Source organism: Eleutherodactylus coqui, chromosome 9, assembly GCF_035609145.1.
Source record: "Eleutherodactylus coqui strain aEleCoq1 chromosome 9, aEleCoq1.hap1, whole genome shotgun sequence".
Taxonomy (NCBI): domain Eukaryota; kingdom Metazoa; phylum Chordata; class Amphibia; order Anura; family Eleutherodactylidae; genus Eleutherodactylus; species Eleutherodactylus coqui.
Genome location: NC_089845.1, coordinates 73481122 through 73494122, shown reverse-complemented (window position 1 = coordinate 73494122; position 13001 = coordinate 73481122). Strand labels below are relative to the sequence as shown.

The 13001-nt window shown below is 41.5% G+C and overlaps 1 protein-coding gene across 2 annotated transcripts in view; it reads right to left on the bottom strand.

The window, feature by feature from the left end:
• The window catches only part of SPIRE1 (spire type actin nucleation factor 1), a 153150-nt gene that overhangs the window by 36328 nt on the left and 103821 nt on the right, over positions 1–13001 (bottom strand). For both annotated transcript variants that reach the window (XM_066579522.1, XM_066579523.1), the window contains exons 5-8: positions 12246–12329; positions 11105–11269; positions 10824–10910; positions 8297–8426 (exon numbers count right to left, since the gene is read on the bottom strand). In XM_066579522.1, coding sequence (XP_066435619.1) covers positions 8297–8426; positions 10824–10910; positions 11105–11269; positions 12246–12329 — 466 coding nt within the window. The remainder of the gene's footprint in view (positions 1–8296; positions 8427–10823; positions 10911–11104; positions 11270–12245; positions 12330–13001) is intronic.

Sequence of the window (13001 nt, the reverse complement as noted above, 5' to 3'; positions counted from 1 at the left end):
GACTCGAGCATTTTTGTATGTGGGCCGCCGGGTCCCGAGCATTTTTTTGGGGGGGGGGGGGGGTTGGGTTGGTCTCTCTCTCTCGTCACAGTGGGGAGGAGCCAAAAACAGGGTCGAACATGGCGTGATGCTCATTCGAGTAACGAGCACCATCGAGTACGCTAATACTCGAACGAGCATCAAGCTCGGCAGAGTACGTTCGCTCAACTCTAGTGGCTATACATAGACAAGTAAATTGACGATTGGATAATCATTGACCGATTGTTTCACCAACGCAGCCATACAGATTTTTAGCCCATATTGGCAGTTTAGAGGCATTAAAACTGGCCACACGTTTTCAATGAAACCGGGTGAAGAACAATGAATCTCTCACCATGGAACATTCTTTCAAGGAACAATTGTTGGTGGACTAAGGATCTTCCATAGGAAGGGCAGATCTTATACGCAGCTACCGGATAACAATTTCTCACATTGCTGACTTTTTTCAAATAAGTCTCATCAGTCAGTTAAAAGAATGATTAAAACGTTTAACACAATGAACAACAGTTTCCGCTGAAGTTGGCCATTTTCATCAACTTCAGACTAATGTGTAAGGTAAGTTTAATAAGGGAAAAGGCTCCAGTAATCACAGGCTTGGCTTGCCTTCTCATAGATCTAGGTGTATTTTTACTGTCTACTCTGAGGTTTTTAGGTATTCTGTGTTGGTTTCTAAAACTAAAACCAAATATTTGGCTAACAAACCTAAAAGCATCATCTTGCCCAATCTCTGAGCTTTCCCTCGTATGAAGTGCGTTGAGAGGGTTATATGAACAAAATCAACTATCCAAAGCCACAGATCCTTATATATTCATCTGTATGAGTGCCACTGAGGAGGATCAGTTATAGACCTTCAACAAACACTGGATCCAGATCATCACACAGAAATGCACCCTTTGATTTGTGGTAATTTGTGTGTTTTTTAAGCAGCTATTGTGAAAATTATGGCAAAAATGGCACCAAAAAGCCTCTGAAATAACGGCCTCCTATAAGCCCTACCTAACTATATCATGAAGAATGTATAGGAGTTGACTGTTGTAGCATCAGAAATGCTTTATCTACTGTGGATGGTTCTACCTTCAATTCTGTTTCAGTGCTTAAAAGGAGTTTTGTTTGCCTTTGGGATTTCTTTTTACTGAAAACTTATTTTATTTTACCTCCAAAAGGGCGGTTCCAAGCAGATAATCTACGGTCCTACTGTTTGGATTCACTGTGACCATTTATTACAGCTCCTAATTCCAGACTGTTTTTCAAGTACCAAGTACTGATGATTGCAACTATAGATTTCTTAGGGGTAACTTGTTTGAGAAGTCATGGATATATAACAAATCCCAAACCATCTAGAAAAAAAATTCTGTAATTTTTTATCTCGTGTTTGTATTTCTGACCATGACAGAACAAGACTATTCTGACAAATGACCACATGAAGAGAGACCACAACATCCAAGAAAATACGCCAGGCGCACATTTTACCTGACAAGTCAAAACTGTGAGACATGCTAAGGGGCCGCATGACTGAAAAAACAAAAATAGTCGGTTAGGACAAGGTCAAGTAAAATACAAGAACCGTTATACATTTCAGATGACAAGAGCCTGGATAACAGTATCTGAAATGTGGCAGAAAGTAAGTAAAGGAAAAGGAAAAACAAACATTGTATAAATAGACTAACATGAAACAAGTTTTTCTCGTAAGGAAAGGGGTGATATTCCAAAACCCAATTTAAGGAGCATTTCCTACTAATCTAGATCCTTTAGGCAAGTTGTTTTATTCCGTTGCTAAAAGTTCTGTTCAGCGGTTTCTTTCTTCGAATAACTAATATAGTTACTATTACGCCATCACAATACAAGCTTTCCTTGACTCAACTAGGCGGCTGTGTCTCTTTTTTTTTTTAACTCGTTTTATTGACAAGTAAACAGCTTACAAACACAACATTTGCAGTACATAGTCATTCACAAACTTTAAGGTCAGGCAGCTAAAGATTTTACAGTGTTTGTTCGGTACAGTACATTCTTCAGTGAGAGAAAGAGGAGGGAAGGGTAGAGGAGTAAAGGGGTAAGGAGAAAGTGACCGCTAGGAGGTTCGTGGGGGGAGAGATAGCAGTGTGGTGCCGGAAGGTTCTGTGCAACTGTTGTATGACTGTAGGTGTCCATGTGTGTGCCTTTGTAAAGTAAAGGGTAACATAGGGGAAGTTGTGTATATATGTGTTAAGAAACTTTTGGCATAGTAAGGATTATGATGATTCGGGTACTTAGAGGTGAGGTGTTTAGAATCGGTCAATCATTGTGGTTGCTGGGGAAATAGGGTTAGCGATGAGTCGCACCATTGACCCCATACCTTTTGAAATTTGTCCTGGCACTTGCGTGCCTTGTAGACCAGATTATTGTAGGGTATGGTTGAGTTGGTGATTTTTCTCCACATCGCTAAAGTTGGACCTCTTGGGTCCATCCAGCGCAGCGCAATGACTTTTCTAGCTAGGAATAGGACTTCCCGCAGGAAGATTCTGTTATAGTGTTGCCAATGTTCCTCGTCAAGGACACCAAATAGACAGATTTCAGGAGTGATGGGAACCGGGACGTCCAGAATTATGGATAGCAAGTTTGTGACCTCCTCCCATCGACCAGATCGATGGGCAGTCCCAGATCATATGTCAGAAGTCTGCATTTGTGCAGCTACATCGGTTGCATTGCGGAGATGGGTTTCTGCCCATCCTGTGTAGTCTCACTGGGATGAGGTAGCATTGATGGACTATATATAGTTGGGTCATTTTGTTGTTTGCTGAGAGAGAGACAAATAAAGGGGACTCAAACTTCTTGGAAGGTTTCCTCTGTTAGTGTTGGAATTAAAGGGGTTGTCCCGTGAAAGCAAGTGGGGTTATACACTTCTGTATGGCCATATTAATGCACTTTGTAATGTACATTGTGCATTAATTATGAGCCATACAGAAGTTATTCACTTACCTGTTCCGTTGCTAGCGTCCTCGTCTCCATGGTGCCGTCTAATTTTCAGCGTCTAATCGCCCGATTAGACGCGCTTGCGCAGTCCGGTCTTCTGCTTTTCTCAATGGGGCCGCTCGTGCCGGAGAGCAGCTCCTCGTAGCTCCGCCCCGTCACGTGCCGATTCCAGCCAATCAGGAGGCTGGAATCGGCAATGGACCGCACAGAAGAGCTGCGGTCCACCGAGGGAGAAGATCCCGGTGGCCATCTTCACCAGGTAAGTAAGAAGTCACCGGAGCGCGGGGATTCAGGTAAGCACTCTCCGGTTTTTATTTTTAACCCCTGCATCGGGTTTGTCTCGCGCCGAACGGGGGGGGGCTATTGAAAAAAAAAAAAACCTGTTTCGGCGTGGGACAACCCCTTTAAGGACTTCCATTTAGAGAGGGCTGGAGGAATCTCCCGAGTGGCTTTTGAAGTTGTTAGGTGAGTGTATAATGTTGAGATGAGGCCCCTAGGGCGCTGTGATTTTAATATGCCTATTAACGGATAGTGGGATATATTGCTATTGACCGGCGGGAATTGCGCCTGGAGTGCATGCCGAATCTGCAGGTATTTGTAGAAATGGGTTTGAGGTATTTGGTATTGGTTTTGTAGCTGCTCAAAGGATATCAAAGCATTTGAGTTGTATAGGTCACCTAGGTTTGTTATGCCATACTGTTCCCAGACTTCAAGTTCGGGTAGCAGCGTTACTTCCCGTAGCCCAGGGTTTCTCCATAATGGCATGTCTGCGATTATGTCGGAGAATCTGCTTACCTCCTTAGCCTGGCGCCAGACTTTCACCGCCAGCTTATGAATGGGTAGCATTTCTACGGCCGCGGTGGCGGGGAATTCCAGTACCGGCCAGAGGTTAGATATGCTCAGGGTTTGGGCTAAATGTGCTTCTGAGTTGGGTAACGGGCGGTCACTCAGCCAGGGTTTCAGGTGCGGCAATTGACCCGCTAAGTAGTATAGGAACAGGTCTGGGAGTGCCGACTCGGCAGCGCTTTTGGGTCTCTGGACGGTGGACAATTTAAGTTTTGGTCGGGAGCCCCAGCATATGCGGCTGTGTCCTTTATGTAGTACGCTATTCCCCATTACCATATCGTGACAAAGCAGGTAGATTTGCCATCCATCATTCTAGCAAAGCAGGGTGACCTAAAGAGGGGCTGCAGAAATAACCAAAGCTTTTCTAAAATTAAAAAAAATAATAAAAATTTTTCCAGGACGCAAATTTAATAGTGTTTTTATTTTAGGTGAAACTGTTCTATAAGTTAAGAAAACAAGTATATTTTCTCAGCAGCAGCTAAGCAGAAAAGCATACAGGCAATTTTAGGTACGGCTGTAGTATGGTTTCCTTTTTTAAGTTATTAACGGAATAAGAAATAAGCGAGTTCTGCAATTTTGTAATCTAATTTGTCACCAATTCTTCACTATTTTAAGAGAGGTCTTTCTTTCAGTGCATACAAACGTTGTTTTAGTGTATATCAAGAGGATACAAATCACACAGAACTAACTCTTTGTAGCAGTTTGCTTAGCTATTTAGGTCACGAGGAATGCCTTTAAAGGTGGTACAGGCGATTAGCCTCCGTGTGTACATGCGAACACTTCAATTCACTGACAGCAAAGAGAAATCTTAAAAATAGTGAGGTAATAAAACAAAATATATCAGAAGTAAAATTTACTTTTCTACTGTAAGCTTTATTTAAAGAAAACTGAATAAATTCTTCTCAAACCAAAAGAAAAAAAAAATTCCAAAAACCCCCACACCAATGGTGTGGACCTTGACATGGATTTTGTCACTAATCCGCACTCAAATCCACTACATGTAAACTAGTACAAAACCTTATGAGTTTAGAGGAGGAAAAGATACTTTTGTTTTTCTACCCTGTGCAATGCAGATCTATTACCTGTTTGCTGTACGTAAGGTGCAGCACTGTATAATAGTACCGGTGTCATCAACCAGCGAGCTGCTTTCTTCCTTTAACTTTGATTAAGCGGTGGTGGAGCTTCAACACTTAGGCTGAGTTCACACAGGGTCGGATATGCCGCAGATTTGCTGCTTTCCTTCCGCGCAGACCTGCGACACGGAAAATCTGCAGCACTTACAGTATAACCTAAGTCAATGTGGTTTTGTGAAATGCGGTTCTCACGTTGCGGAAAATTTACGCATTCACACTGAGCGGAAATATTGTTACAGTGCGGATTTAAGATCAGCAGCATGTCAATTCTGGCGTAATTTCCGCAGCATTTGTAGGTCCATAGGCCTCAGTAGAAATCGCGAAATCTGCACGCTCATTTCGGTTGTGAAAATTCTGTACGGAACAAACGCTTAAAATACTCATTAATAAATGCAGTACTTCGGCCCAACTTTGCCGCGGATTTTGATCGCAGAATGTGTGCATGGAAAATGGGCACAAAAGTCAGCGCTGGGGGGGGGGGGGGGGGAGGGCAAATCTGCGCCGTTTGAACTTAGCTTTAGTAATTTTGACTTACCAATTTGGTCTATGATCTAGATTTAATAAGTGACCTTTGCAAATCTGATCTATATTTAGTATATAACGTGTTTGCCAAGCATTTCGTTAAGAACTTGGCTTTGTTAATTGACTAAGTTTGGTTAAAGATTTTGAAAACCTTATTAAAAAATATTTTAAAATATACACATTTGAGTCTAATGTATAATAAGTGAATACGAAAAACAGAGCAAACAGCCACTGAGATTCCAGCTCTTATTGTAATAGCCAGTGTGGAAAAAGTGGTCAGAGTGATTGTTCCACTACTTGTCTACACCCGTCTTCAGGCAAAACACTATTTCCTTTTCGAAGCATTATATGGAGGCCACGAATGCTGCCCATTAAGTCATGGAGGCAGAGACAATACAAATATACGATGGAGATAAAACAGGAACTACGTCTCTTAATAATTTGTCTCTGCGGTATTTCCTTTACTATTTATCCACCACTTGGTCCACACCGCAGCATACAACACAAAGAGAAGATTAATCGATCTTACTGGGACCGGTCTTTAAGGCGACTATACACACCTGAGTATCAAAAGGGACGCACCGATTCTGATGTAAATGGCCTGCGTCGTCTCCGGACTTTTCTCTTATTGACCACATCTGGGACATTGGTCAGCAAAGTTAGCTGCCAGCAGTGCATCTTGAGAACTTGCGAGTCCAAGTGCATTCAGCGTGGCAGAAAATTCCTCAGAGAACTACTAATAATCTCATTGATAGCATGCCAAGGCGTTTAACACTTTCCAGTCCACTGTCTGACGACTTCCTATATTCTGATTGAAGCTTGTACAGCTCCAATGTCAGAAGACGTCCGACAGGGTATTCTTACCATCTATTGCCAGCCACTCCGCTGTCGGAGCCTCTTTGTCACACACACACTGGCTTTAGCCAGTAGATGGCACCGTTGTAAAACAGCAAAAAGAGAAATTCTTTAAAGGAAACCCTGAATCCAAAATTGGATTGGAAAGGGTTAAGCACGCGTCTTTCTGCATGTGACATTGATAGACAACACTGAATAAATAAAGAAGCTTTGAATATTTTGTTTCCATTTTTGAATCATTTGCATATTATTAAAATATCTACGGATCCTGTGATTTCCATACCTCCACGACTTTTCCTTCTCGGTGTTGCAATTTCAAATGTTGAAGAGTTGTACATAAAAGTCATTATTAACACTTGTACAATAAATAGTCGCCCAGCACCACCTTGGCTCATGTGCTGCTCATACATCGGAGACTTGCTTTTACAAGTATGTGTAAATATAAATATATATATATATATATATATATATATATATATATATATATATATATATATATATATATATATTCATATATATATATATATATTCATATATATATATATATTCAAAGGACAAGCTATTTGTATTCCTTGAAGCATGCAGTGTATGGAAGTCATCCATTATAAAGCAACCCCTGCTGTGAGCCATCAGTACATCACTTGTCCCATTTACAAGTACAATTAGACTCGGTATGAAGGATTTAATACTTCTAGCCAATATTTATACAGACCTCCCGTTGTATGAAGGAATCTTCACAAGAATCAATTCTCTCCCAGCACCTCGTTTATTTACTACAGCTACCTACAGTTAATCAATATATCTACCATCAAAGTGCGTGAAAAGTGCAGATGTTGCAGAAATTTACAGCTAATCCGGCAAAAAATACTCAGTTCTGCAGATGTAGAAGGAAGGAACCAAATAAGAACTGGACTGTATATAAGGCACACGTATAGGTTCATTATTTATAGGTCAGGAGGCAATAAGCACAGGACAGAGTTAAAGGCTTAAGTAGCAGTTTTTGGAAGATTTGAAAGAAAAAAATAGCATTCCGCACAGCACTATTTCTCCTGTCAAAGTGCCAAACGCAACAGAATCAGCAGAGTGTTATGGTTTAAATGGAAACCGCATCGCAAGTGTGAATACAGATTCCAGTGCACAACATTTGCACTTTGTAAGAAAACACACAAATTGGGCCTCATAGATAAAAACTGTACTAACAGCAACCAGAGGCCACTTTTTACTTTAAGTTGCACTTTAGAATATCAAAACCAAATCTTCTGGCAGATGTGAGTAACAGACCTTTTTTTAAAAATGATATTCATGCATGCGGTAAAGTTGGTAAATAGAGATGAGCGAGTATACTTGCTAAGGCACATTACTTGAGCGAGTAGTGCCTTAGCCGAGTATCTCCCCGCTCGTCTTTAAAAATTCGGGGGGTGGCGGGGGGCGGCGGTGGAGAGCGGAGGGGAGATCTCTCTCTCCCGCTCTCCCCCCCCGCTCCCCGCCGCAACTCACCTGTCACCCCTGTTGGCCCCCGAATCTTTAGAGACGAGTGGGGAGATACTCGGCTAAGGCACTACTCGCTCGAGTAATGTGCCTTAGTGAGTATACTCGCTCATCTTTATTCGTAAACCATTGAAAAACTAGCCCAAAAGAAGAAACCAGTCAGGTTCATTCTGTCATCTTGGATGTCATTTTGTAGTCTGGCTATACAGCCAATATATAAAAGAGACCAATGATGAAAAGAAAAAAGAGAAACAAAAAAAGAAGCATAGAAAGCTGGAAAACAACAAAAATGGAAAAAGCAAGTGCAACTCCTACTTTAGGCCGCAACCTTTATTAATGTCCAATCAGTAGTCTTTAAGACACAGAACCCTTTAGAAAGTACGTATAATAGATTGTGTATAATATATATTTAATTTTTTTTTTTTTAAGTTTAATACATTGGATTTCTACTACCCTGCACTTACCCAGCCGGCTATGCCTAACTTCATCAGGAGACACAGGGCGAAGCTTCCTCTCGGATTTAATCTCCTCTAGCATCCGCTCATGCAGACTTCGTGGACGGGGTTGGGTAGGTTTCAGCTTTCGAGCAGATACCTGCAGGGGAAGAAAAACCCAACTCACTGTATATGGGGTTTATCAATAAACCTAAAGTACAAATCTAGAGCTGAATGCAGTGCTGTTCAATGGGCATGTAGACAAGACGTCCAGAAAACTATGCACCCCTGTGATCAAGATTCTACCTCATATCTCCAGTATTGAGAGCTTTCAGACATATTTATGAAGGATATTGACAGATCTTTAGGATGTGCAACTTCTAAAGCTTTGTTGAAGAATGTGGCAACTGCTTAATACAATGGAAGACGGAGGATTGAACATAAAAAACGTGGCTGAGATGGTCAGTATCTAGCACTGGATTGAATTGGGGAATGACGAGCTTTTCCAGAAAAAGTAGAAAAGAAGGCTTGTCGAAAATGAATGGGCAAAATCAGCAACATTTTCTTTTTACATCTCTATCACAAATCTTATGGTTAAGACAACGTCCACTAGGAGTGGGTAGCAGGACCAAATTGTATATAGGTGGTGGCAATTTGTGTACTGTGGGAGACAACATTTATTGCGCTTTGAGTGGCGGCATTAATTGTGATGCGTGTGACCAGGTTGGCAACTAAATAGCCACATTAATAGCGCTGTGAATAGTGGCATTAATGGAGCACTGACATATGACATTAAATGGACACTCAACACTTGTACAACCTGTGCTCCATTCAGTCTCATCACTGCATCCTCGAGATCAGTGGGGGTCTCAGCGGTGAGACCCCTACCAATCAACAAGTTATCTCCTATCCTGAGGATAGAGGAGAACTTGTGATTCTGGCAGAACCCCTTTTAATTTTCTGGGAGAGTATTTAATTGAGCACTACGCTGGGACAGTATTATGCATTAGTAATTAGGGGAAACATGTGAACCTTCATATTGACCATGCAGCTAGGACATGTATATATAGTGGCTCTGCCAGTAAAGAGATTGGGCCAGTACTTTGTCAGTTCAACCCTAATAATTACCTTAATTACAATAATCCGCTCTCAGCAATGAACAGTAATAACCATAATGGTCAAAGCAAGCTTAATTACCAGCTTATTCCAGGAGTTAACAAAAAAAAAAAAATATGGGGACTATTGTTCCTGGTTATTCCCGTGAGGATTATTGAATTGGAGTACATATATTTGGTATGGTTATACACAGGAGTGCAAGAAGATTTTTTTCCTATAAATTAGTTTTTCTTTCAAATTCATTAGACTGAATTAGAAATATTTTTTGTTATAGAGAATTTGAATTTCAGACCATTTCTGATTTTTTTTCCTATAAAACACGTAAAACTAAAAAAAAAAAAATAAAATAAAAAAAAAAAGATTCTGACTCCATCCTGGTACATAAGAAAGCCCAATCTATGCCATAAAAAAACATAGGTATCCAATAAAAAATATTAACCATTAGAATATATCGTTTTGAAAGCATTAAATGTTGGTATGGACACGTAGGTATCAAAGGCCTTGCTCACGAAGGGCTTAAAGGGGTTGTCACGCGGCAGCAAGTGGGTCTATACACTTCTGTATGGCCATATTAATGCACTTTGTAATGTACATTGTGCATTAATTATGAGCCATACAGAAGTTATAAGAAGTTTTTCACTTACCTGCTCCGTTGCTAGTGTCCTCGTTTCCATGGAGCCGACTAATTTTCGCCGTCTAATGGCCAAATTAGCCGCGCTTGCGCAGTCCGGGTCTTCTTCTTATCTCAATGGGGCTCCGTGTAGCTCCGCCCCGTGCCGATTCCAGCCAATCAGGAGGCTGGAATCGGCAATGGACCGCACAGAAGCCCTGCGGTCCACCGAGGGGGAAGATGCCGGCGGCCATCTTCAGCCGGTAAGTAAGAAGTCACCGGAGCGCGGGGATTCAGGTAAGCGCTGTGCGGATTTTTCTTTAGGTCCCTGCATCGGGGTTGTCTCGCGCTGAACGGGGGGGGGTTGAAAAAAAAAAAACCCCGTTTCGGCGCGGGTCAACCCCTTTAAGATGATGATGAACCATAGCTCTGGGGATTCTTGGATAAGATTCATTCGACTAGACGATGCTTGGCTTAGAAAGACAGAGAATCACTGCCAGAAATAGTTTCTACACACAGTCTGGAAAATGTTTCCAGCATGTAAAAGTACAATATTAATATCAGCCAACATTACAAAACAGGTAAGAGATCAATTAGATATACTGTTTATAACTGCAAACAAGTGTTTCCACAATGCATCTGACCTGATTATTCCTGTGGGGAACCCACTGCCAGCTGTTTAGATGAATAATCTGCTCTTACAGTAAGAGGCTGCCGGCACAAATAGCGCTGCAGAGGGAGGCGAGCATGGAATTGGAAGGCATTTAATTCATCAAGTCAGATGAGCTGAAAACATGGGATACATGATTACTGCTTAGCGAGAATACATACAGGATTTAACGGGGGTCTGGAGCGTATGAAATCCAGGATTATTTCGTGAGCACTCTTCTTTAATCGTGGAGGGATGTCACCCTGAACCTACAACAAAATAAAGCGCACGCGAGGTTAGAAGACAACTTGACGAACGCATCATTAACCATATATACTAAAAGCATGGTAATTCAAGGAATAGTGCCACAGAGAACAATGCATACACTGAGAACTGTAAAAGGACAGATGCAAATAAGTAATATATAAGTCTGCACTGTCCAATAGGTCCAAAACCGACTCACCATCACCTTCCTCAAGGTGTAACGTTTAGCTCGGATGTCGTCCATCAGCATCTCGTATGGAGTCAGTTGGTACTCAATAGGCAACATGTTGTATTGACGCTCTTGTACTTTCCTTAGGTTGACTCCATTTCGTAGGTCGCGCATTACCTGGACCCAAAACCTGGCCTGAGAAGACATGTCGAAATCAGAGATAAAAAGGCATTCAAGCTGGATTTCAGGGCCAATACATGAACTCTATAAATACAGGGGGATTATAATAGGTTCAGTTCATTTTCTTTTAGATTACAGTATGATCTCATACTTTTAACCCTTTCCAATCCAATTTGTATTCTGGTTTTCCTAGTGGGTTTACTCTTTTACTGCCGTTATACAACGGCGTATATGTTGGCTAAAGCCAGTACTGCATGAGGTGACACGTTGGATAGGCTCCAACAGCAGAGAGGCAGGCAATATACAGTAAGAGAACCCCGACGGATGTCTTCCAACATCAGAGCTGTACAGCCTTAAATCATGTCTTTGGACACCAGACAGTGGATTGGAAAGGGTTAAAGGCACTAGGTCTCCATGGAGCCAGCAACAACCAATATGACTGACAATATACTAATAGATTGTTAAAGGGAACACGTCTTATTGAGAACACAGCAAATCCTGCTCTATGAAGATGGATCAGACTGAGTACACAGATATATAGTTTTGTGACACAGTATGTAGTAGAATGTGTAATTTACTCATTATAAAATTCCTATTCATTCTAGGCTTAGGAGTCCAGTGGGCGGTCTTACCTACTGATTGACAGCTATCCCTGTATGTACAAGTGTACAGACGAGGCTGTCAATCACAAATTAGCTCCACCCACTGGACTCCTAAGCCAGAATTGAGCAGTGATTTAAAATAAATTCATTCCAAGTTATACTGAATCTTTCTCCGCAAAACTATCCATCTTCTCAGCTCCTCCTGCTCTATAGCATGATGCCAGCAGCTCACATTCAGTGTGACAGGTTCCCTTCAAAAGTCCTAACTGAAACTCTCTTACAGTACATAAGCAAACAGAACTGTGCCCCCACAAAAAAGAATGTTTCCCTGTCTCCTACTACAATAAAGAACAGATATTTTCAAGGTGTATAAAATATCAGTATCATACCCAATCTGAATTTTGCAAATCATCAAGGTCAGCCCTGGATCTGTCAGTTGTGTCTTTTTCCATCTCTTGAATCTTCTTTAAACTCTGTATTTAAAAATATAATAAATAGTTAAATTGTAGCATTGTACCTACTGTAATGCAAATTACTGAGAAAGTTACTGCCCTCCATGACAGAAAAGTGTCAAAGCATACACTGCGTCACACCTTGCTGGTCAGAGAGTCCATGATGCCCCAGTCCACAACAAAAAGCACCTACAACGAGCATGCAACCATCAGAACTGAATCACGGAGCAATGGGATAAAATGGTCTGATGAATCAAGTCTTCTATTCCATCATATGGACGCCAGGTGTATGGGACACTTTCCTGGGGAAACGAGAGCACCAGAATGCACTATGGGAAGAAGGCAAGCTGGCAGAGGCAGTGTGATGCTCTGGGCAATGTTCTGCTAGGAAACCTTGGGTCCCGGCATCCATATAGAAACTACTTTGACACTCTTACCAAAGCACTTATGCCCCAATTATGAAGTTTAGTGGGTCGTCCAGTTGTTGGAATAGTCTTGGTTGTTCCAAACTTCTTTCGTTTAAGAGTTATGCAGGCCACTGTGCTCTGGGAACTTTCAGTAAAGCACTCATTTGTAGCCTTCTCCAGACCTGTGCCTCCACAAAATCCTGTCTGAGCTCTACAGGAAGTTCTTTCCTCCTCTTGGCTTGGTTTTGGCTCAGATATGTTTTGTGAGTTGTGAGACCTTTATATA